At 59.7% G+C, this 19,604-nt stretch overlaps 8 protein-coding genes across 8 annotated transcripts; 4 read left to right on the plus strand and 4 right to left on the minus strand.

Moving 5' to 3' along the window:
* The first annotated feature begins 457 nt into the window (after positions 1-457).
* Positions 458-2,183, plus strand: SPRG_05358 (hypothetical protein). The gene is made up of 2 exons (XM_012343954.1): positions 458-901; positions 953-2,183. The coding sequence occupies exons 1-2, from the start codon at positions 465-467 to the stop codon at positions 2,139-2,141; spliced, it is 1,626 nt and encodes a 541-aa protein (XP_012199344.1). The 5' UTR covers positions 458-464; the 3' UTR covers positions 2,142-2,183.
* A 735-nt stretch (positions 2,184-2,918) lies between these two features.
* On the plus strand, positions 2,919-5,974 carry SPRG_05359 (hypothetical protein). The gene is made up of 4 exons (XM_012343955.1): positions 2,919-3,049; positions 3,096-5,448; positions 5,497-5,626; positions 5,678-5,974. Exons 1-4 carry the CDS (start codon positions 3,010-3,012, stop codon positions 5,702-5,704), a joined length of 2,550 nt encoding a protein of 849 aa, XP_012199345.1. The 5' UTR covers positions 2,919-3,009; the 3' UTR covers positions 5,705-5,974.
* Positions 5,975-6,100: 126 nt separating this feature from the next.
* SPRG_05360 (hypothetical protein) lies at positions 6,101-8,617 on the plus strand. The gene is made up of 8 exons (XM_012343956.1): positions 6,101-6,218; positions 6,268-6,377; positions 6,428-6,508; positions 6,556-6,629; positions 6,673-7,883; positions 7,932-8,024; positions 8,079-8,150; positions 8,199-8,617. Exons 1-8 carry the CDS (start codon positions 6,114-6,116, stop codon positions 8,532-8,534), a joined length of 2,082 nt encoding a protein of 693 aa, XP_012199346.1. The 5' UTR covers positions 6,101-6,113; the 3' UTR covers positions 8,535-8,617.
* SPRG_05361 (hypothetical protein) lies at positions 8,555-9,605 on the minus strand (the record flags this gene model as incomplete). Its single annotated transcript, XM_012343957.1, has 5 exons — positions 9,510-9,605; positions 9,387-9,463; positions 9,085-9,337; positions 8,880-9,043; positions 8,555-8,828 (listed from the first exon to the last, which is right to left on the minus strand). Exons 1-5 carry the CDS (start codon positions 9,582-9,584, stop codon positions 8,555-8,557), a joined length of 843 nt encoding a protein of 280 aa, XP_012199347.1. The 5' UTR covers positions 9,585-9,605.
* A 68-nt stretch (positions 9,606-9,673) lies between these two features.
* On the minus strand, positions 9,674-11,454 carry SPRG_05362 (hypothetical protein). Its single transcript, XM_012343958.1, has 9 exons — positions 11,413-11,454; positions 11,213-11,362; positions 11,116-11,163; positions 10,917-11,067; positions 10,617-10,871; positions 10,484-10,567; positions 10,074-10,437; positions 9,910-10,028; positions 9,674-9,868 (listed from the first exon to the last, which is right to left on the minus strand). The coding sequence occupies exons 1-9, from the start codon at positions 11,427-11,429 to the stop codon at positions 9,719-9,721; spliced, it is 1,338 nt and encodes a 445-aa protein (XP_012199348.1). The 5' UTR covers positions 11,430-11,454; the 3' UTR covers positions 9,674-9,718.
* Positions 11,455-11,594: 140 nt separating this feature from the next.
* SPRG_05363 (hypothetical protein) lies at positions 11,595-12,197 on the minus strand. Its single transcript, XM_012343959.1, has one exon. The coding sequence runs from the start codon at positions 12,186-12,188 to the stop codon at positions 11,658-11,660; it is 531 nt and encodes a 176-aa protein (XP_012199349.1). The 5' UTR covers positions 12,189-12,197; the 3' UTR covers positions 11,595-11,657.
* A 757-nt stretch (positions 12,198-12,954) lies between these two features.
* On the plus strand, positions 12,955-15,080 carry SPRG_05364 (hypothetical protein). Its single transcript, XM_012343960.1, has 10 exons — positions 12,955-13,133; positions 13,178-13,261; positions 13,309-13,416; positions 13,457-13,546; positions 13,589-13,645; positions 13,691-13,825; positions 13,868-14,218; positions 14,264-14,371; positions 14,413-14,643; positions 14,697-15,080. The coding sequence occupies exons 1-10, from the start codon at positions 12,981-12,983 to the stop codon at positions 15,036-15,038; spliced, it is 1,659 nt and encodes a 552-aa protein (XP_012199350.1). The 5' UTR covers positions 12,955-12,980; the 3' UTR covers positions 15,039-15,080.
* SPRG_05365 (hypothetical protein) lies at positions 14,988-18,798 on the minus strand. The gene is made up of 12 exons (XM_012343961.1): positions 18,290-18,798; positions 18,060-18,230; positions 17,858-18,017; positions 17,710-17,816; positions 17,578-17,658; positions 16,948-17,534; positions 16,784-16,901; positions 16,299-16,735; positions 16,094-16,252; positions 15,603-16,044; positions 15,473-15,552; positions 14,988-15,423 (listed from the first exon to the last, which is right to left on the minus strand). Exons 1-12 carry the CDS (start codon positions 18,675-18,677, stop codon positions 15,070-15,072), a joined length of 3,084 nt encoding a protein of 1,027 aa, XP_012199351.1. The 5' UTR covers positions 18,678-18,798; the 3' UTR covers positions 14,988-15,069.
* Between the last annotated feature and the right edge of the window lie 806 nt (positions 18,799-19,604).

The raw sequence follows: 19,604 nt of genomic DNA on the forward strand, positions 1-19,604 counted from the left end.
TCCAAGGACTGCGGCGTACGGAATGGCTCTCCGACAGCATTCCCTGCAGCCACCACGGTGTCAAATCGTCGCCACTCCATAATCGACATGTCAAAGACACGGCCTTGTGGGATATGATTGCCTCGTCTGAGTCGCGTGCTGCGAGATCCCACACAATGTACCGTACCAAGTAGAACCGTAGTACGGAGGTGGTGTCCGAAGGCGGCGACAGAGGCGCATTGCAAAGCCGGCTGCCGTAGCCACGGCTTCTTTTCCACGAGCGTGAAAAGGTTGCCGCGACGTAATGAATCCAAACGTCATTCTGGCGTGGATTTAAGCGCCAAATTGCCCTTTGGCCCTTCGTTGCAGTCTGTTCGGGACGTCAGATCTGATCGGCTACGTCGCTGTACCCATCAAAGCGCTTCGTTAGTCACTGTTCGACGACCCTCGATACTGTACAAGCAAGCGGCCATTCTTCGGAAAGCATGGGGTCGTGGCTCGAGTCGTACTGGAGCATCACCCTTCGCCCAAAGACGCTCGATGAGATCGGCGCCGAGCGCTGGCTCGTGGCCTGGCCCGGCGTTTGCGTCTGTCACTGCGTGCGCTTCCGCCGCATCTACCTCGCGCTCGCGAGCTGCGTCGCACAGGCGTGCGCCGGCATTCTCTTTGCGATGGTCATCGTCGCCGAACCCATGGCCGACTACGTCCTTGGACCGAGCTCGCTCCCGGACGCGTCTGTCACGTTTACGCAGTGTGCGGTGGCGTACTGCATCCCCGTCGCGCTCCTCAGTCCCGAGCTCGAACGCCGCGGCCCCCGCTGGAGCATGCTCTTGGGCTCCGGCCTCGTGCTCGGCGGCTACGCTGTGCTCGGTCTCGCGATCCTGATTCGCGTCTGGGTGCTCGCCCACGTCGGGTACATGCAGTGCTTTGTATCACCACAGGTTGTCTCATAGTCCATCATTGCCGCGTTTAGGCTCTTCTTCTCGAGCCTGGGGCTTGGGTGCATCCAAGTGACATCGATGGCCACGTCGCAAAAGTGGGCGCCGGACCTCCGCGGCACCATGAGCGGCCTCTGCAACGTCGGCTTTGGCTTGGGCCAGCTCCTCTGGGTGCGCTACTTTGGGTGGCTTCTCCAGCACGTCGCCCGCGAGTACTTGTTTTGGTGCGTCTTGCCGGTCCTCTTCCCGCTCCTACTTGCGTGCACGATCGTCCTCCGGACGCCGCCGCCCGACTTTACCGCCCACGGCCACGACATGCATGGGATTCCCGCGCACAAGTCGGTGCCCGCCGAGGTCCACGACGAGTACTTCAAGGTCGGCATGACGCTCGTCAACGTCGAGATTGTCGCCGAGTCGACGGCGGGCCTCGACGGCACGCTGCGTCAGTACCACGAGCAAGTCAAAGCGCTCTCGCTGCTCCAGTGCGTCTTTTCGACCGACTTTTTCTGTCTCTGCGTCGCGTTTGTGGCGATCTCGATGCTGAATTTACCGTACTTTCCGCTCGCGGCGCCCGACACGACGTGGGCGTCGACGTACAACCGAACCAAGGACGAAGCGTCGTCACTCATCACGTACGGCGGCGTGTCCGGGCTCCTCGGGCGGCTTGTCGTGCCCATGATCTCGGACGTGATCGTGCGCGTCTTCTACGCCAACCCCGCCTTTGCGCGCAAGGCGGTCTTCACGGCCCTCCTCGTCGCGGCGGTGATCGCGCTCCCGATCTTTGCCAACAAGTTCAACGAGACAGTGCCGACGATGATCTATCTCACGCGGCTTTTGAGCGGCGCCGGCGGGTCCCTCGTCACGTGCTTCGCCACTGACATGTACGGCGTCATCAACACGGGGGTCATGTACGGCTTTACGTTCAGCATCTACTTGGCCGTCGCCGACTTTGTCGGACCGATGGTGGTCGACGGCGTCGGGCCCCACGACCTCCGCGTCTTCTGGATACTCAGCCTTCTTGGGCTCGTGCTCATGCTCTTCGTGCGCACCGAGTCGGCCGATCGGTTCTACCATGGCTACCGCCTCACGATCTGCAAGAAGGTAATCGTCCAGATCCCGTTCCGCAGCAACGCCAAGGAGCCGCCCGTCTCGGCCCGCGGGTCGTTTTTCATCTATGGGTCCGACTCGGACGATGATTTGTTCGTTAAAGTCCCGATGCAATAATCATAGAGGACGACTAAGCTAATACATAGTACTGTACAACACATCACTTCATATTCCGAGCCATGCAGAAGTAGGACGAGATCGACCATCCCAGCTCCAAGCAACGTTGACAGATCGACAGGGTCGTCACTTCATAAAGGTACTGCAATCAAACACACAAGTGCAGCAGCTACTACCCGGTACGCCGTCCCATCGCAGGATAAGCTGCGTTGTCTGTGCCAAGCGTAAGACTACGTGCATCATCCTGCGTGCCACGTCACGTGGTGAGACGTGCACTTCACGATTTACGGAAATCTTGCTAGAAACGCGTCTCGGATTGGTCCAAATTCGAATTGTGGTGACCGTGATTGGTTGATTTTGCGGAGAACGGTATTTTGCAAATTGGTATTTCGGAAACCGCGGCGCTTTGTGAGAAAAACGCGCAAGTACCTTGCGGCTGTCGCAGTGCATGGGCCGATGCGTGTCCTCCTCTCGTTCGTGCTGCCATCGCCATAGAGTCTCTCTAGAGACTACGTCGTCGAATTTCAATGGCGCTCGCAGCTGCCGTTGCGACGAGCGAAGGCTGGCCACACGTGTCAACGAAGCTCAAGGATCCGGCCAACGTCTGTTTGGCGCCACCTCGCCCGTCTCGGCGCACCTTACGGAGTATATCAGATATTGTATGGCTTATGGGACCGTACGCGTGTCGCACTTGCCACGAGGTCGTACTTAGACGGCGCTTTCTTCCGCACCTGCTCACTTCGCCATCAAAAGGTGTCCGAAAGCGTCAAAAGGTGTCAGAAGCAGGCTGTTTCAGCAATTGGATCCCGACATTTTGGCATCACCACAGCCAAAGAATCGAGCGGTCGACTTCCTCACCTCCAGCAGCATGGACATCCCGAACGCTCTTCTGGCATCTGCGAGCCCTGGTACGAAGATGACGATTGACGAAGACATGCGCTTATGCATATGTAGATGCCAACCTCCGCAAGCAAGCCGAAGAGGTGCTGAACCAGGCGCTCGCCTCGAACGCCGGTGGCCTCATGCTAACGCTGGCGCAAGCGCTTGCCGCGGCCGACTTTCCTTCGGGCGGTCGCCAGCAGGCCGGTCTCTACCTCAAGAACTTGCTCGACGCCAAGGACGAAGCGCTCCAGGAGCTCAAGATTCAAAACTGGTATGCGCTCAACGTTGACCTCCGCAACCAGATCAAGGCCGCTGCGCTCGGCACGCTCACAGACGCCGACCTTGGCGCGGCCCACACGGCGGCAGTTGTCGTTGCCAAGATTGGTTCGATTGATCTTCCGCGCAAGAACTGGCCCGAGATCTTGCCCGCGCTCATGACCAACGTGACGACGGGCACGGACAACGCCAAGAACTACTCGCTCGAAGCGCTTGGCTACTTGTGCGAAGGCCTCGAAGACGACACGCTCGCGGCCGAGGAGACGAACCAGGTCCTCAGCGCGATTGTCGATGGTATTAAGACGACCAACCCGGACAAGATTCGCCTTGCCGCCGTCTCGGCGCTCCGCAACAGTCTCGAGTACATTAGCGAGAACTTCAAGCGCGACGAAGAGCGCAACCACATCATGATGGTCATTTGCGAGGCCACGCAGAGCAGCCACCTGCAAGTGCGCGTCCGCGCCTTTGAGTGCATTGCCACGATTGCCAGCCTCTACTACGAGTACCTCGAGGCGTACATGAACACGCTCTACGACCTGACGTTCAAGGCCATCCAGAGCGACAGCCCCGAAGTCGGCCTCCAGTCGCTAGAGTTTTGGTCGTCGATCTGCGACGTGGAGCTCGAGTACATTGCCGAGATGGAGTACGGGTCCGAGTACCCCAACCAGTGCAAGTACTACGTCAAGCAAGTGCTCGGCAGCCTCGCGCCCGTCCTTTTGAACACGCTCCTCCAGCAGGAAGAAGACCAGTTTGAAGATGACACGTGGAACCTGTCGATGGCGGGTGCGACTGCGCTCACGCTGGCGTCGCAGGTCGTCGACAATGCGATCATCCCGGTCGTCATGCCGTTTGTGTCGTCGAACATTCAGTCGGCCGACTGGCACCACAAGGAAGCCGCGATCATGGCCTTTGGCTCGATCCTCGACGGCCCTACGCACGAGCAGATCCAGCCGCTCGTCGAGCAGGCGATGCCGCTCCTCATCACGTGCATGCAGGACCCGCACCCGCTTGTGCGCGACACGACGGCGTGGACCATCGGCCGCATCTGCGAGATCCACGGCACGGTCATGACGCGCTGCGTCGGCCCGCTCATGCAGCTCATCATGAACGGCCTCGACCAAGAGTCCAAGGTCGCGGCGCACATGTGCTACGCGATCCACTACATCTTCCAGGCCTTTAGCGAGCTCCAGAACGGCCCGGAGCAGCTCGACCAGTTTTATGGCCAGGTCTTTGACAAGTGCTTGGTCACGTGCCAAAAGCCCAACGACGACAACCTGCGCGTCTCGGCCTTTGAGGCGCTTGGCATGATGATCCAGTGCGGCTCGCTCAACATGACGCCGCACATTCTCAGCCGCCTCTCGTCGATCCTCGACCACCTCGAGGGCACGATCGCCAAGCACAAGGCGTCGCCTGTCGCGTCGAACGAATTCTACGGCCTGTACACGTGCGCGTGCGACGTCTTGGTCGTCATCATCCAGCGCGTCAACGATGACATTCGCCCGTTTGCGGACCGCATCATGCAGTGCCTCCTCGACATTTTCAGCACGGGTCACACGACGGCCGGCGAAGAAGCCTTCTTGGCCGCGGGCGCGCTCGCGGGCGCGATTGATGCCGAGTTCAAGAAGTACATGACGGCCTTTTACCCGGTGCTTGTGCACGGCCTCAGCAACACGTCGGAGTACATGGTGTGCGCGGCCGCGGTCGGCGTTGTCGGCGACGTGTGCCGCGCGCTCGGATCGGACGTCAAGGTGTTTTGCGACGAGTTTATCCAGCTCCTCCTCACGATCCTCCGCGACACGAACCTCAACCGCTCGGTCAAGCCGCCGGTCCTCTCGGTCTTTGGCGACATTGGCCTCGCCATTGAGGGCGACTTTGACCGGTACTTTACGCCGGTCGTGCAGATGCTGCTGCAGGCCGCGCACGCGTGCGTCTCGGTCGACGTTGACGACGAAGACGTGATTGACTACATGAACCAGCTCCGCGAAAGCATCCTCGAGGCCTTTACGGGCATCCTGCAAGGTCTTGCGTCGCACAACAAGGGCCAGCTCGTCGAGCCCGCGCTTGGTGGCATTGGTAACTTTATCGCGCAGCTCGCGACCGACGCCAACCGCAGCGAAAGCGTGACCAACTCGTGCGCCGGCTTGATTGGGTACGTCGGCGCTGGCGTCGATTGACGGTCACTGATCTGTTTGTGTAGCGATCTCGCGACGATCCTCGGCCCTGCGTCCAAGCCGCTCATGCAGCAGCCGTACATTGGCACGCTCCTCGTGGAGTGCGCCAACTCGCAGGAAGGCAACGCGCAGAACGTTGCTTTGTGGGCCAAGGAGGTACAGACCACACCATTGGTTGTTCGTAGTCGTGACGTATGACTTATGTAGGCGGTCGCTCAGGTCATGCGCCAGTAAGTTGATGGTGGCCCACACACGTGCTTGCTGCATGTGGCCGTGGGCGCCGCAGCCTGACGCTTATTTATTGCTGTCAGCGGGCCCGTCGGCGGCGGCGACCGGTACAGGCTGCTACCTCGATGTGCATACGCTTTGCTTCCGCAACGCGCTCGGGGTAGTGGTGCTGGCCGGCTGTCGTGCCGCTGCGGTTGCTGTAGTAGTGCATGGATTATGGTAGTTAATAGAAACGACGGCGGCTGCCTGACGCAGTCGTCGCTCTCCTGTCGCATGTGTCGTGCTGAGTACCTCGGGAGATTCGAGCTGGTGGTGGCAGAGGTCCAAAGTTGCGTGCATGCAGCCATTTTCTCGCGGCCAATCAAAACGCGCCACTCGGGCCAAGGTACAGATTTTGGTTGGCGATCGATTGAGCATGGAGCCCAAGCAGCAGGAGCTCACGCAGCAGCAGCCGGGCGACGCCTCGACGGCCAAGGCCGACAAGCTCGCCGAGTTCAAGGCCGTCTTCCGCGAGTACCTCGTACGCCACATGGGCTGCCTACGCCTTGCCTAACCATGCAGCATCGTAGCTCCACGCGCAGGTCGTGCCCGAGGCCGAGGCCGATGCGATGATGGCCATCTTGGAATCACCGCTGCCCGTGTGCTTTCGCCTCAACTATGACGGCCTCGAGTCGGAGCGGTACCATTGGAGATCGACCTTGCAGAAGCATCCAACGTCTGACCTCGTAGCTTGAAGACGCTCTTTGGCGAAACGTTCCAGTTTGATGCGACCAAGTACAGCCACAACGACGTGCCCATCCATCCGCCTCGGTAGCCTGCACACCCTACGAGCCTCCTCGTCCTTATGCGCACCCTAGTCCGATTGCGTGGTACCCGCAGGAGAAGACGGCGTGGCAGGTCGACTGCGGTCGCAGCGCCTTTTCCAAGTCGGGTGCGAAATCTCGCTGCATCGACGAAGCTCATGCGAATTGTAGCCCATCAGTTTGAGGAGGTGCGCGACTTCCACGCGACGCTGCTCAAGCACACCGAGTACGGCAACATTGACCGCCAAGAGGCCGTGAGCATGCTCCCCGTGCTCCTCCTCGGCGTGCAGCCTGGCCACCGCATCCTCGACATGTGTGCGTCGCCCGGCTCCAAGACGACGCAGATCATCGACTTGCTCCAGAACCAAGCCGGCATGGTCGTCGCCAACGACATGAACAAGAAGCGCGCGTACATGCTCGTGCACCGCCTCTCGCGCAACACGCTGCAGTCGGCCGTCGTGACGTGCACGCCCGGTCAAGACTTTCCGGGTCTCTACGACAACGACGGGACTCTTCAGCGCACGAACGTCTTCGACCGCGTCCTCTGCGACGTGCCCTGCAGCGGCGACGGCACCTTGCGCAAGAACCAGGGCCTCTGGAAGGACTGGCACATTGGCCAGGGCCTCACGCTCTTCCCGACGCAGCTCGCGCTTGCGCTCCGGGGCGCCGCGCTCCTCAAGGTCGGCGGCACCATGGTCTACTCGACGTGCTCGTTCAACCCGATCGAAGACGAGGCGATCGTCGCCGAGCTCTTGCGCCGCGCGGACGGCGCGCTTGAGGTCGTCGACGCCTCAGGCGTGCTCCCGGGCCTCGCGTACCGCCCGGGCCGCAACAAGTGGCAGGTCGGGTGGCGCTCCAAATCCCGCGCGACGGCCAAGGGCCACATCATCAACAAGGTGCTTGTCGGCGACGAAGAGCAGCTGCACCAGTGGTTTGACAAGTACGACGACGTTCCGTTCCAGCTCCAAGCCGACCGCATTACGCGCACCATGTTCCCGCCGACGGACGAGCACACGCTGGCGTCGCTGCGCCGCTGCATGCGTCTCGTGCCGACCGACCAAGACTCGGGCGGCTTCTTCATCGCGGTGTTGCGCAAGGTGCGCGAGCTGCCGGGCGACAACCAAACGGGCTTGGCGCCGCTCGACGAGATCGAGATTGGCAAGCCCCCCGCAGGCTACACGTGCAAGATCTGCGGCGTCCAAGACGACCACTACATGAAGAGCTGCGCCCGCTACGAGATCAAGGAGCCGTCGGACGAACCGGTCGCCAAGAAGCCCCGCGTCGAGCACAAGATCCCCAAGGAGGCCCCGTACCGCCGCATTCCGGACGACGTGTGGGACACGATCCAAGCGTACTATCAGATCACGGATGCGTCGCTCAAGGTAGATTTGTCTCTCGATGGCTCTCAGAGGATAACAGCGTATCGCTAGAACCACCTGTGGTGCCGCGCCGACTCGGGCGCCAACATTAGCTACGTCGAAGACGGCATTGCTGCGTCGTGCTTGGCCGGCGACGCCATCCACGTACGATCCCATCTCGCGCCTCGCCGCCGACCTTATCCTTGTCGATTGATATAGATTGTCAACACGGGTCTCAAGATCTTCACCAAGGCCAGCATCGGCAAGGGCTCGTACTACCGCCCGACGACGGTATGCTGTCGTTTTGTCACGGAAGTCGTGTGCTGAATGCGGTGGTAGGAGGGCCTCGCCGTGCTCCGCCCGTACATGAACGCACGCCTCCTCGCCTTCTCGGCCCGGGACCTCAAGCTCTTGATCGAGAGCGAAGTCGCGGTCCAGTTTACGGCGCTGCAAGACGTGGCCGCGCACACGTCGACGGCCGACTTGGCCGCCCTCCCGCTCGGGCCCGCGGTCGCCGTGCTCCTTCCGGTGACCGGCATGGACGACAAGGTGTTCAAGATCCTTCGCGACAAGCTCCTCCACAACCTCTGGATCGGCAAGGGGGCGTTCCTCCCGCGCCTTGCCAAGACGGTCCGCGACGAACTGAAGGAGCTTCTGACCACGTACTTGAACTAAGCTCGTAACGCTACGAGTTGCTACTCGCTCGTGTGCATGGCCTTGTATGTGGATGGGGTGCGCCGGGCGTGCATCGACTTCATGAGAAAGTAGAACGAGTCGCGCTTCGTCGAGGTGGTGGGCGGCGATGGGTCGGTCTCGGGCGCGCCGTTCGAGCCGTCGCCATGCAGAATGCGCGAGAGGACGCGCGTGAATTCGGCCCGCGGCACACCGACCACACGGCACTCGGCGCGCTCGACCCACGTGGCCAGGCAGAAGGCCGCGCTCGCAACGAGCAGCAAAAGGCACACGCGGCTACGCACCACGCGTCACCCTCCTTTCCTAGTAGTAGAAGAAGCGCCCTACTTGTAGTAGGCGGGGAGCTCGTACGCGACGAGCGTGTAGTGGCAGAGATTGCCGATGATGACGCCGACGATACCGGTGGCCCACGACGCCACGACCTGCGACGGGAAGCGCATGCCGATCCAGACGCGCGTCCAGCCGATGAGGACCACGCAGGCGGTAAAGATCTAGCGTCATCGTATCTCCATTCGACTACGAGCGTCCGTACCGCGCACGTGACGGGCGAGACGGACGACACAAAGTACGTTGGGCCGACAATGACGACGGCCATGTGCGAGTCGAGCGACGGAAAGCCCATCGTGTCGGGGTCCGTGCACTCGGGCAGGTACAAGCGGCTGTCGTAGTCGATGGGCCGCTTGGCCTGGAGGACATATTGCAGCGCAACGACCGCGAGAAAGTTGCCAACCACGTTCCACACGTAGCGAAACCCGAGCTCGGGCGTCATGAAGACAAAGATAAACCTAGTCGAATCAGAACTGAGCGATAGTGTGTGGCGCGGTGCATGTGGACCAGAGGACGACCGAGATGTCCTGCGTCCGGTACCGCGACGCAAGGCCGTGCAAGACGACGCTGACGCTGGGCCACGCCTACGCCGTCGTCGTGGTTGACGCTATCACAGACGAGGCGACGCACCTCCTTGTACCGGTACACGGTGTACACGATGCGCATGTCCATCGCGAGGATCGGCTGCGTCGCATGCCGCCGCATCTTGATCGGTCGCGATCTTATCGCCTCTTATCCGGATGTCAATGGGTAACGGACAATGACGTGGCAGCACGGTGCGGTGCGATGGGAAATGGACGAAATGAGAGTGTTTTATCATGCAATATGGCGGAAATCTATCAACAAATGCCCCGAAAAACGAGCGCGTCGACGAACGGACTGCCCACTTCGACCATGAGGAAGAAGCAGAAGATGCCAAGAAGCACCGAAATTGGCAGCGCCGGCAGCGCATTGAAGTGGGCGAGCAGGTACATCGTGGCCGCGAGTCCCTACGCTACGTCAAACCACTGACGTTGGCGAAAATGCGTACGATGATGACACACACAAAGCACGCGACAAAGGCAGCAAAGCCCGTCATGGCCGCGCGCGCCACAAGCACGCTGTAAAAAATAAAGTCGCCGAGTCCGAGCTTGATGGTTTCCCGCTCGCCTACGCCACTTGTTAAAACAGATGTCGTTGACATCAAGAACGTACTACGTTGGGCGTCGGCAAAGACGAGCGCGACGTCTGGATACGACTTGTGCGCGGCCACAAACGTGATGTTGTATTTCGTGTACAGCATGCGCCAGCAGTCTGTTTGCCGGTCGACGTACTGCAACGCGACCGTGCGGACGTGGTGGCCGTTGGGCGATCCCACATCGACACAAAAGTCGCGCAATTGCGACTCAAATGTTTGGAATGCGTCGTCGCTACGACGCTGCACCATCTCCGTGTCGCTCGAGGCCGCCGGTGCCATTGGCAGCGACCGCGCCTTGTGCTTGCGCACGTGCCCGTCATGGATCTCGGCTTCGTAGAGAAGACCTGGCATCGGTCGCCCTTCCGATTGGATCAAGTTCACCTACACAAAGACATCCAGCCAGATTTCTGAAAATGCGCAAACGCACCAAGCACCGCAGTGGGCCACACGGCGTCAAGACCGCAAAGAGATCCCAAAAAGCCAACGCGAAGAGAATCGCCCACGTGCTCCACTACGAGGAGATCGCGGATAGTACCGTGTAAGCCGCTGGCTCGTCGTACCTCGGGCAGCTGGCAGAGCTGCCATGCCATGATGACGCTGGTGAGAATGAGGTACATTCGGCCCACGTTGGGCGAGACCCCTTTCTGGTAGAAGATGCTGACCGTCCCGACGATGGCAAAGTTGTACATGATGAGCGACGTCGCGTAGACTTCGAGGCGCCAGTGGAAGAGACCGCAGAAAATCTTTTGCACGAGCGCACTTCCGACGAGCCCGAGCAGCGTCGAGGACGATAGCATCAAGTAGCCCGTGAGTCCCTACGCCGAAATATTGTACTTCGGGTTGCAGCCACTGTGTCGTACGATCATGCAGTTGACTTTGTAGAGCAAGACGACGACAAAGGTCACGATCGCAATGAAGAAGATGACCACGAGCGCGTTCGTGAGCGCTTCCATCGTCTTGGTGCCGGCCGTCGCAGTCGACGCGTCAATGTCCTTGTAATAGAGGTATTGACTACAATCGCAGCGTTGATTGCAAGACCATCGTGATGGGATGCCGTACTTCATCGCGGCCTGCGTCTCGCTATCTTGCACCGAAACGGCCACAAGGCTAGGCGTGCAGTCAATGCACCGAGCTACGTGTATGCAATGGCGCGTACCTTGTGAGCGCCATGGTGATCAAGACGGGCCAGAGCACGGCGAGGAACGAGTTGAGCTGCGTGATGACGGACGCGAGGCTCAAGCCGCCGAGGCTTGGCGCCGGCTCGTTGATGCTGCGGTCCAGCAGAGGCTCGTCATAGAGCTGGTTGCTACAAGAGCCATCGACCATGAGCCGCCATCGCTCGCGACCGCCACGTACTAGCCGACCGCGTCCATCGATCTTTTGGCGTTTGGGAAATCTCGAAAGATATGAATGCAATCACATGCGCGTACGGTATCCGGCTATCCGGATACGAAGTCCTTCGACGTCGAAGGTCGCATCCGAGCTCGCTGGTGCGACTCGCTTGTGGGCCGCTTGCACAAGGCGTCTTACTCTAATTAGTCGAGAGAGCATTCTTAGTAGATAGTAGTAAGCTTGACTTTATATTAACACGGTGCACCAATTTACGCGGTGGCATAGACAGCGAGGCCGGCAATGGCGAGCACGCCACACTGAACGCTTGTGCTGACGGCGGCGCTGGGCGCTGGCGCCTTGGGGGCTGCCGTCGAGGGCGCGGCCGTCGTCGTCACCACCGGCTTCGAGACGACGGTTGTTGGCGCCGTCGTCTTGGTCGAGTTCAGAGTCGACCCGTCGCACGACGTGTTGGAGACGAGCGTGAGCTCGGGCTTCGTGCACTTGGCCTTGCGAAGGAAGCACTCGTTATCGTAGTTGACGCCGTCCGAGCCGCAGACCGGCGACAAGATCTCGATGCAGCCGCGAATCGGGCAGCCGGCCTGCGAGCCGCAAGCGCCCTTGCTCACGAGCTTGATGGTCGGGTCGGCGCAGGCGGCGATGTCGAGCTTGCACTCGTTGGTGTACGTCTTGCCGTCCGAGCCGCAGACCTCGTCAAAGAGGTCAATGCACACGGTCGGGCACTTGTCGGCGGCGGCGACGGCGGCGACGACAAGCGACGCGAGGAAGAGCTTTGTCTGCATGTTGGTAAGTTGTGGAGTGAGTCGAACAAGCGCGGCCATGCGGTTGGAAATTCCTTTGAAACAACAGAAAATGCATGCTTTTATCAAGTAAAGCACGGGGTTTTCGAGCCGTAAGGAGCCTAAGTAGGTAAAAGTGAGTGAATAGCCCGCAGTGAATCGACATCTGGAACACCATCTGAGAATAGTCAGATAGTCAGACACCCACGTTTGATTGGCGAGCTTCGCGCAGTCAACTCAATTTTTTCGATTGAGTTCGGCCAATCAATACATTAACCAAGTCAATCTGATCCAGGTGCCATCCGTTTTCTCAAATTGCAGATATTTCAGAGTGGTGATCGTGCCGGCGTTGGTCGATTCATGTGTTATACTTTTATCGACACGCGGGGCTAGGCAGAGCCATTAGGCTGCGGCGCCTCCTCTCAGCGACAATGACACAGCACCTGGCCGTCTGTGTTATAAGCGTCGGAGAGTTGGGTGTGTCGTGGCGCTGAAATTCTGGTGCGTCTTGGTCCATTTTGAAGCTTGAAGTTTGGATCGATTATGCAAGATCGCAGCGTTGCTATGCCAGTCAGCTCTCGTGTCGAGGGTACGTACAGTGGTGAACATGCTCAGGTTCTAGATCCGTCGACCACATTGCGCAGCTGAGAAGCACATCGTATGTAATCAGACACCAATCACCGTTCAAATCTGAGAGCCAATGTGCTGTTTGCTTGAGCGGTCCTTCGGTTATAACATATATCTTGTGATGTGATAACACGTGCCAAGGATCGCGCCGTTTCGCATTGGCTACCGATGGCGCTGCAGATCGACGCGGAGGAGCCCGAGACCTCGGACGCCGTGTACCCAGCGCGGAGCAGCTCCGTCGCCAGCTTCAACAAGCAGCTACGTGAGCTTGAGACGCGCTACCACCGCACGCGCCAGCAGCTCGACAAGACGACGCTCAAGGTACAACCGACGGCAGTGCTAGCGCTACATGTCTTGCGCGGTAGCACGATGCGATGGCCGCCGAAGTGCGAAAGGTGCGCGCCGACAACAAGGCGTACGAGAAGGAACTCGCCAAGAAGGCCGCACTTGTACGTCGACGCTGGATGTCCAAAGTCGGGACCCTTGTCTTCGGTAGCTCCAACGACTGGCCGCGGACAAGAAGATGGTCGAAGCGCAAGCCATCGCCAACCGCGACTACGCCAAGCGCATTGAGCAAAAGCTCGCCATGGGCGCGAAAGGCCAGGTGGACATAGCCCAAGCGCACGTATGGACATGTGGTGTAGGCCGCGGCCGCCCGCCACGCCGAAATGGCCGCGCGCATGCTCGAAATGGAGAAGGGCCACCACGAGACGCTACTGACGCTAGAATCCAAGGTGCGACTTGCATCATTTAAAAGTCGCTTACGATGCGAGGAGGACGACCGCATCAAAGACCTCGAGGCCAAGATTGTCGTGTTCAAGCGCTCGCTCGACGTACTAGCATCGTCGCACATGTCCCTTTGTATAGCGAACGTGTAGGTGCGCGTCCGAGAGCTCGGCTTGGACAACAACGTCCACAATGGCCTCATTTACGAGATTGCGCGCCTTCAGGAGACGAATGCGTCGCTGGCGCTGCAGCTGGCGCTGGAAGTCGACCAGTCGAGTTGCCTCAAGGTAGGGTGGAATTACTCGCTGGTATAAAGTCGTTGCGTGTAGAGCGTGATTGCCACAAGAGACGCCGAGCTGCAGGCCATGGATGCGGCGCGCAACGACCTCGAGAGCGTCGTGGCACGGCGGGAAGAGACGATCGCAGCGCGCGAGACGACCCTCGCAAGCGTCAACACGGACCTCAAGACGCTGCACGAAGAGAAAACGTTGCTGCTGAGCTACGTGCAAGAGCAGACGGAGAAGCTGCTCAAGGGCGAAGCGGCCATGAAGAAGCAGGCCGCCCAGCACACGCAGGCGATCGAAGCATTGGAGCTCGAGCTGCAACGCCGCACGTCGACAATCGATGAGCTGACGGCGACGGCCGCCGAGAGTCAGCAAAGCTACAACAAACTACTCCAAGTACGCAGCATCCTTCCATAGGCTGCACCTTATCTGGTCGTGTAGGCGTACACGGTCACGCAGGAGGCCATCACCCACGAACGCTCGACCTCGGACGCACTGCGTGCTCTCTTGAATGAAAAAGCCAACGAACTCGAGGCCGAGGGACACAAGGTACCAGCGCATACGAACGCAGCTGCGGGACGCGTCCCTAGCTGCGCACCGTGTCAAGCGAGAAGGAATCATTGCGCTTGCGCGAAGAGGCGCTCCAAGCTACGTGCACCACCCAGGGCGCTGACATTGTCGACTTGCGGCGCCAGGTTGAGGCGCTGGAGGCGCGCTGTGGGAGCTTGAGCGATCAAGTCGAAGCCCATGCTGCGTCCACGCGGGCTCTTCAGGACGAAATGGAGCGGTCGCTCGTGGACCTCGCGAGTGTCACCCATGAGGTACGAATGTGGTCTATTCGAGTAGTATGGCTCAACGCTAAAACGTTGAGCAGCGCAACGAAGCCGCACGGGCGATGAACGAAGCCGTCACCATCAGCGCGACGGCGATGGACGAACAACAGCTGCTTCGGGACAAGCTCACAGCGCAGGCAGCGCAGATTGAGCAGCTCAAGCAATCCAAGGCGCTTTTGCAGAACGCGATGCTTGAGCAGCTCGCAGCGTTGCGAAAGCAGCTACAGCTCGAGCGTGTCGCCCGTGTCGCTGCCGAGAGAAAACAACCCTCCAGCCTCGACGAGGTACCACCGCCACCACCGCCGCCCACCAAAGTGCACGTGCCATATGTCCTCCCGAGCGATACTATTAGCACGCTCACCCTGCAGGATCTTCTCCATTAAATAGTATCAATGTGTCAAGCTGAGACCCAGCTTAGTAGACGTGCCGCCGCGTGTCCGTGTCGGTGGCATGAAACATCTCGACGTCGACGTGCAGATAGCCCGTGTGCTTGCCGCCCCATGTGAGCGCCACGTCAAACTGCCGGCTCACGCCCACGTCCCGCGGGTGCAGCGCGAGAACGCCTTCGCCACCCGAATCCCGGGGTCCTTCGACCTTGACACCGACGTGGAGCACGGCGTCCGATGCACTTCGCCGTGTGACCGACGTGTGCACGACGCCATGCTCGAGTGCGTCGGCCCAAGACACTTCGGTGCAGTTGGTGTAGTCGTCATGCGCGTCGTCGGCGACGTCATAGCCCTGCGTCACGCTCTGCGCGAGCTCATAAATCTAGTCGAACCGTGATAAGTCGACTACGCTGGAAGAGGACAACTTGTACCTTGCGCTGCGAGCGGAAATTATCGACCGACGGCAGTGGAAAGACCACATAGAGGCGCACGGGCTCCACTGACTGCACCGCTACGCAACATTAAGCACGCTCAATCTCGAGGAAATCCATCGTAGGGTACCGATCGACTCGTCGTCGGACGGCGCATCGCAGTACTTGCATTCGCAGGGCGCCGATGTCGACGCCTGCAACTGCTTCCACGCATTCAACGGCGTCGCGCCGCCGCTGAACGCGTGGTGCATCGGATACGTCAAGAAGTTTTCGGGCACTTTCTCGAGCTTCTTGCGCGCGCACTTGGTCGCGGGTCTCTCCAAGAACGACGGCGGCCGCGATAACGTCGTCGCAGACGACGTGCGCATCGAGTGCCCGCGCGTGAGCTTCGGCGGCTCCCACAAATTGGCGTCTAAATTGCGCAGATGAAAGCCAAAGTGCTGCGTCTCTTTGGATTGCAGCTGCGCCGTGTGCAACCGGTTGACTTCGAGGCGAAACTCGGCGCAGATCGGCTTGTGCGGCGAGCCGCCGAGGTCTTCGCAGAGGTAGTACGCGTCGACCGAGAGACGAGGCTAGACACGAAAAGCGTTTCCAAGCGGAAAACAAACAGAGTACTAGTACCTCGACTCCCGGCAGCGAGTGGTAGAAGATGCGGTCAGCGTACGCAACGTCGCCAGGGCCAAAGAGCCGACGGCCCATTGCGTTCTTCTCGCCAACGCCCAGGACCCTCGGAAACGACGGCGGAAACGCGATCGGTGGTTCCTCAAAGCCGCTCAACACCTACGCGATCGATTCTCAACCGACTCGCAGCGCAAGCACAGCGTACGTCGTTGCTGTCCATGAGCGCTCGGAGGCGGTCGCACTGCAATACGTCATTCCACTTGGCGACCGCAGCGTCATTCGCGTCCTTGGCGGCTTGAACGAGCCCGCGGTGGCTCTTCTGTGCCTTCTTCGGTGGCCCGCTGCACAGCTGGGCCTGCAAGAAGGAGCGGAACGATGACACGTGTGTGTCGTCGTCGTTGGCTGGCCCCATCGGGCTTTGCACGAGGCCAAAAATGATATCCGACTGGCGCATCTCGCACCTTGTCTCGTACACCAAGTCGTGCTGGCCCTTGGCGTCGGTCGAGGCCCGCGGCCGAAGCGGCGCCTCGCTAAAGTACGCATCGAGCGCGTCGTCGGCGGCGCGTTGGCGAAGCTGCGCACTCATCGCTGCGTCAATGCGCTCTTGGAGCGTGCTGCCTTGCAACTTGAAGTTGAAGTTACCTAGAGCGCGATGTTAGAAGAGCTCCCATCAAGCTACAAGTTTTGTACCGGCGAGGATCGTGTGGTGGTATTGGTGTGGAAAGTCAAGGCCGGGGTTATCAACGTCGGGCGAGAAGGTCTGGAGGATCTTGCCCATTTCGGCCAGCTTGCGGTGCATGAGGTACTCCTACGCCAACGAATATGGAGCGTCGGAGATGCCTACCTCGTCCTACCTCGCTCGAGGGCTTCAAGCTGCACGTGGCAAACGCGATGGCAACGTCAAAGTACCGCAGCGACATGCCCGTGATCTGGCGCGACCCGCTCCGGCCTTGTCGATCGATATCGAATGCAACGCTGCCGGACGCCACGTCGGCTCTTCGTGCAAAGACGAGCTGCACGGTGGGCGCGTCGGTCGAGTGGAGCGCCTTGCGGCTGTGGCACGCAAACACTTGGTACTGCGTCAGTGGTGCGAAGCGCGCATTGAGGTGCTCGAGGACGCTGCTCTTGGCGTCGTCAACGTCGACGCAGTTGATCAGTCCAAGCACATAGATGTCCATCGCGCGCGACGGCAGCCAGAGACTCAGCGATGTCTTGGGAAACAGCGACCGAGAGAGGTCGTACGACGACACAAAGAGCCGGGCGTGCCCCAGTGCGTGCATCGCGTGTGCTGTGGGAAGCGACGGGCGGCGGTCGACGGCCGACGCAGCTTCGAGCACATCGGCGGCGTCCACGCTGTGGCTCTCTAAGCGCCGACAGCAGCAGCAGCGGTGATAGACACTGTGGGGCGAGATGCCGCCGTAGATGACGGCGTTGACGAACCCTGCGCCCGAGACAATGAGGCGACGCAGACGTCGCGAGCGTACCGGTGAGCGGCGCGAGAATGTTGTTGAGGATGAGCACGGGCACAAAGTACGCGTCTTCGGTCAGGTCCGACATGCTAAAGACTAGTATCGAGATATCAAGCTACGATCAACTATCAATTTGGCGAAGCGTACGCCAGTCGATGACGTTGGAGATGCGAAACACGAGGTATGCGCCGACGTAGAAGACGAGCTTGCGCCCGACGTCGTTGTAGGCGACGACGGCATTCCGGTTGGCCAAGCTAGCGCCACCTCAGAGATAGTCTTTCGATGGGAAGCATACCCGACGGGGCTGCCGAGGCGCTGGCGCATGTCGTACTGCACGCGCACGAGGAAGAAGATCATAAAGAACCAGCCGAGGACGAGCCACGCGTAGTGGCAGCCCACCGCGTACGCGATCTCGTCGAAGCGCATCGAGTACGAGTGCGTGTCGTACGCCTTGTCTAGAGACGAGGTAGGAAGACGAGGCAGAGAAGGCGTCGTACCAAGGTACGGGAGGACGCTCATGAGCAGTGCGAACGCCGTCATGCACCAAAAGTACGAGATGAAGCGGTGGTGGAGCACGCGCTGGTCGTCGCCCTTGCAGACCCAGCGGTAGAGGTTGACCGCCATCATGCAGTGCCAGCAGATCGAGCCCATGAGCGAAAAGTGCAGCACTACATGAGCAAAATGCGACGGCCATGAGAGAACGATACCAGACGCTAGCAAGTCGTACCCGCACACAAGATCTGGCCCGCATGGTCCCGCCACGCTTCACAGGCTGCTGTCCAGTTCGGGTCAAACCAGTCGGGCGACGCCGAGACGTTGGCGACGTCGAGGAGCTGCGACGGGTTCGATGGCTTGAGCGCCTCGAGGAGGATGCGCGCGACGCAGCCCACAAAGTCGAGCCACGCGAGCACGTGCACGAGGCGGCCCACCGAGTCGACGTACACCTTGCGCGACTGGCGTATTCGGTAGGTCACGATGATGTAGAGACAGCCGAGCACGGAGAAGACCGAGCAGCCAATGCCGAGGATCGGGCGCAGCGGCAGCACGCCCACGCTCGGCTCGCCACGGGCCTTGTCATCGGACCACAGGCGACACGGGACCGACGACGGCGACATGCAACGCTTGCTCTCTAGGTGACTTGGCGGGCGAGTGTCATCATCATTGCTTCGAACTTCGACCCAAGCGTCTGAGTCAGCGCCGGCAATGTTATCTTCGAACTTCGCACGTCAGTCGGCAACCAAGCGCTTTTTAACAAAAGAAGCAATACCTAGCAGGCGCAGACAGGCGCGTGAACCGGTTGCATGCAAGTTTGGACCAAAGAGCCGGGCGGCGGCTTAGCCGGGCGGCGCTTATGTAACCACCTTGTATCGCCATTAGTGCTCGTCGTCGCCAGTCTCCTGAGCGTGCCAAGACGACAAACGAACGAGGGGCTGCGAGCCTCTGGGGCCAGCGGCCGCTTACGTTGAAGTCGCTGCTGCGTGGCATCTGCGATGAAAATTCAGACCTGCCACTCGGTCCGGCCCGTGCATGAATAAAATACAATAAAATAAAAATACGATCCATCACCCGACTTGAACCGCGCGTTCTGGATGATAGTTTCACTCGCGGCCCGGAACTTAATTCTGCGAAATTCCCGCGGTCCAGACGTCCCGCGGGCCAAATCCTGCGGCGCAGCATGTCTCGCTGTTCCCGCACCAAGATGTCGCTAGGAGGTCGACCTCTAATACCTTGCTCCTCGATACTAGGAGTGTCTTTGTACTTGTGGTGTACTACTACTACCTTACACGGAGCAGCTCACCACGTGGACGCTCCAAGATGCCAGTCGCAAGATCTGAAACGACGATGGGAAAAGAAATACTAGCGTTGTCCCAATAATAATAATTCCGATAAAACACAATGCACTGGAATATTTAAAAACATCACCGCGTTGTTCTCGAAGCCCATACGTGCTGGAGTCAGTACGCCCCGTATTCTTTTTGGAAATAAAAATCCAAGAAATCCAAGGCAATAAAAAATAAATACGCTCGCCGCCGCAACATATT

This window comes from Saprolegnia parasitica (assembly GCF_000151545.1).
Source record: "Saprolegnia parasitica CBS 223.65 unplaced genomic scaffold supercont2.15, whole genome shotgun sequence".
Taxonomy (NCBI): domain Eukaryota; phylum Oomycota; class Saprolegniomycetes; order Saprolegniales; family Saprolegniaceae; genus Saprolegnia; species Saprolegnia parasitica.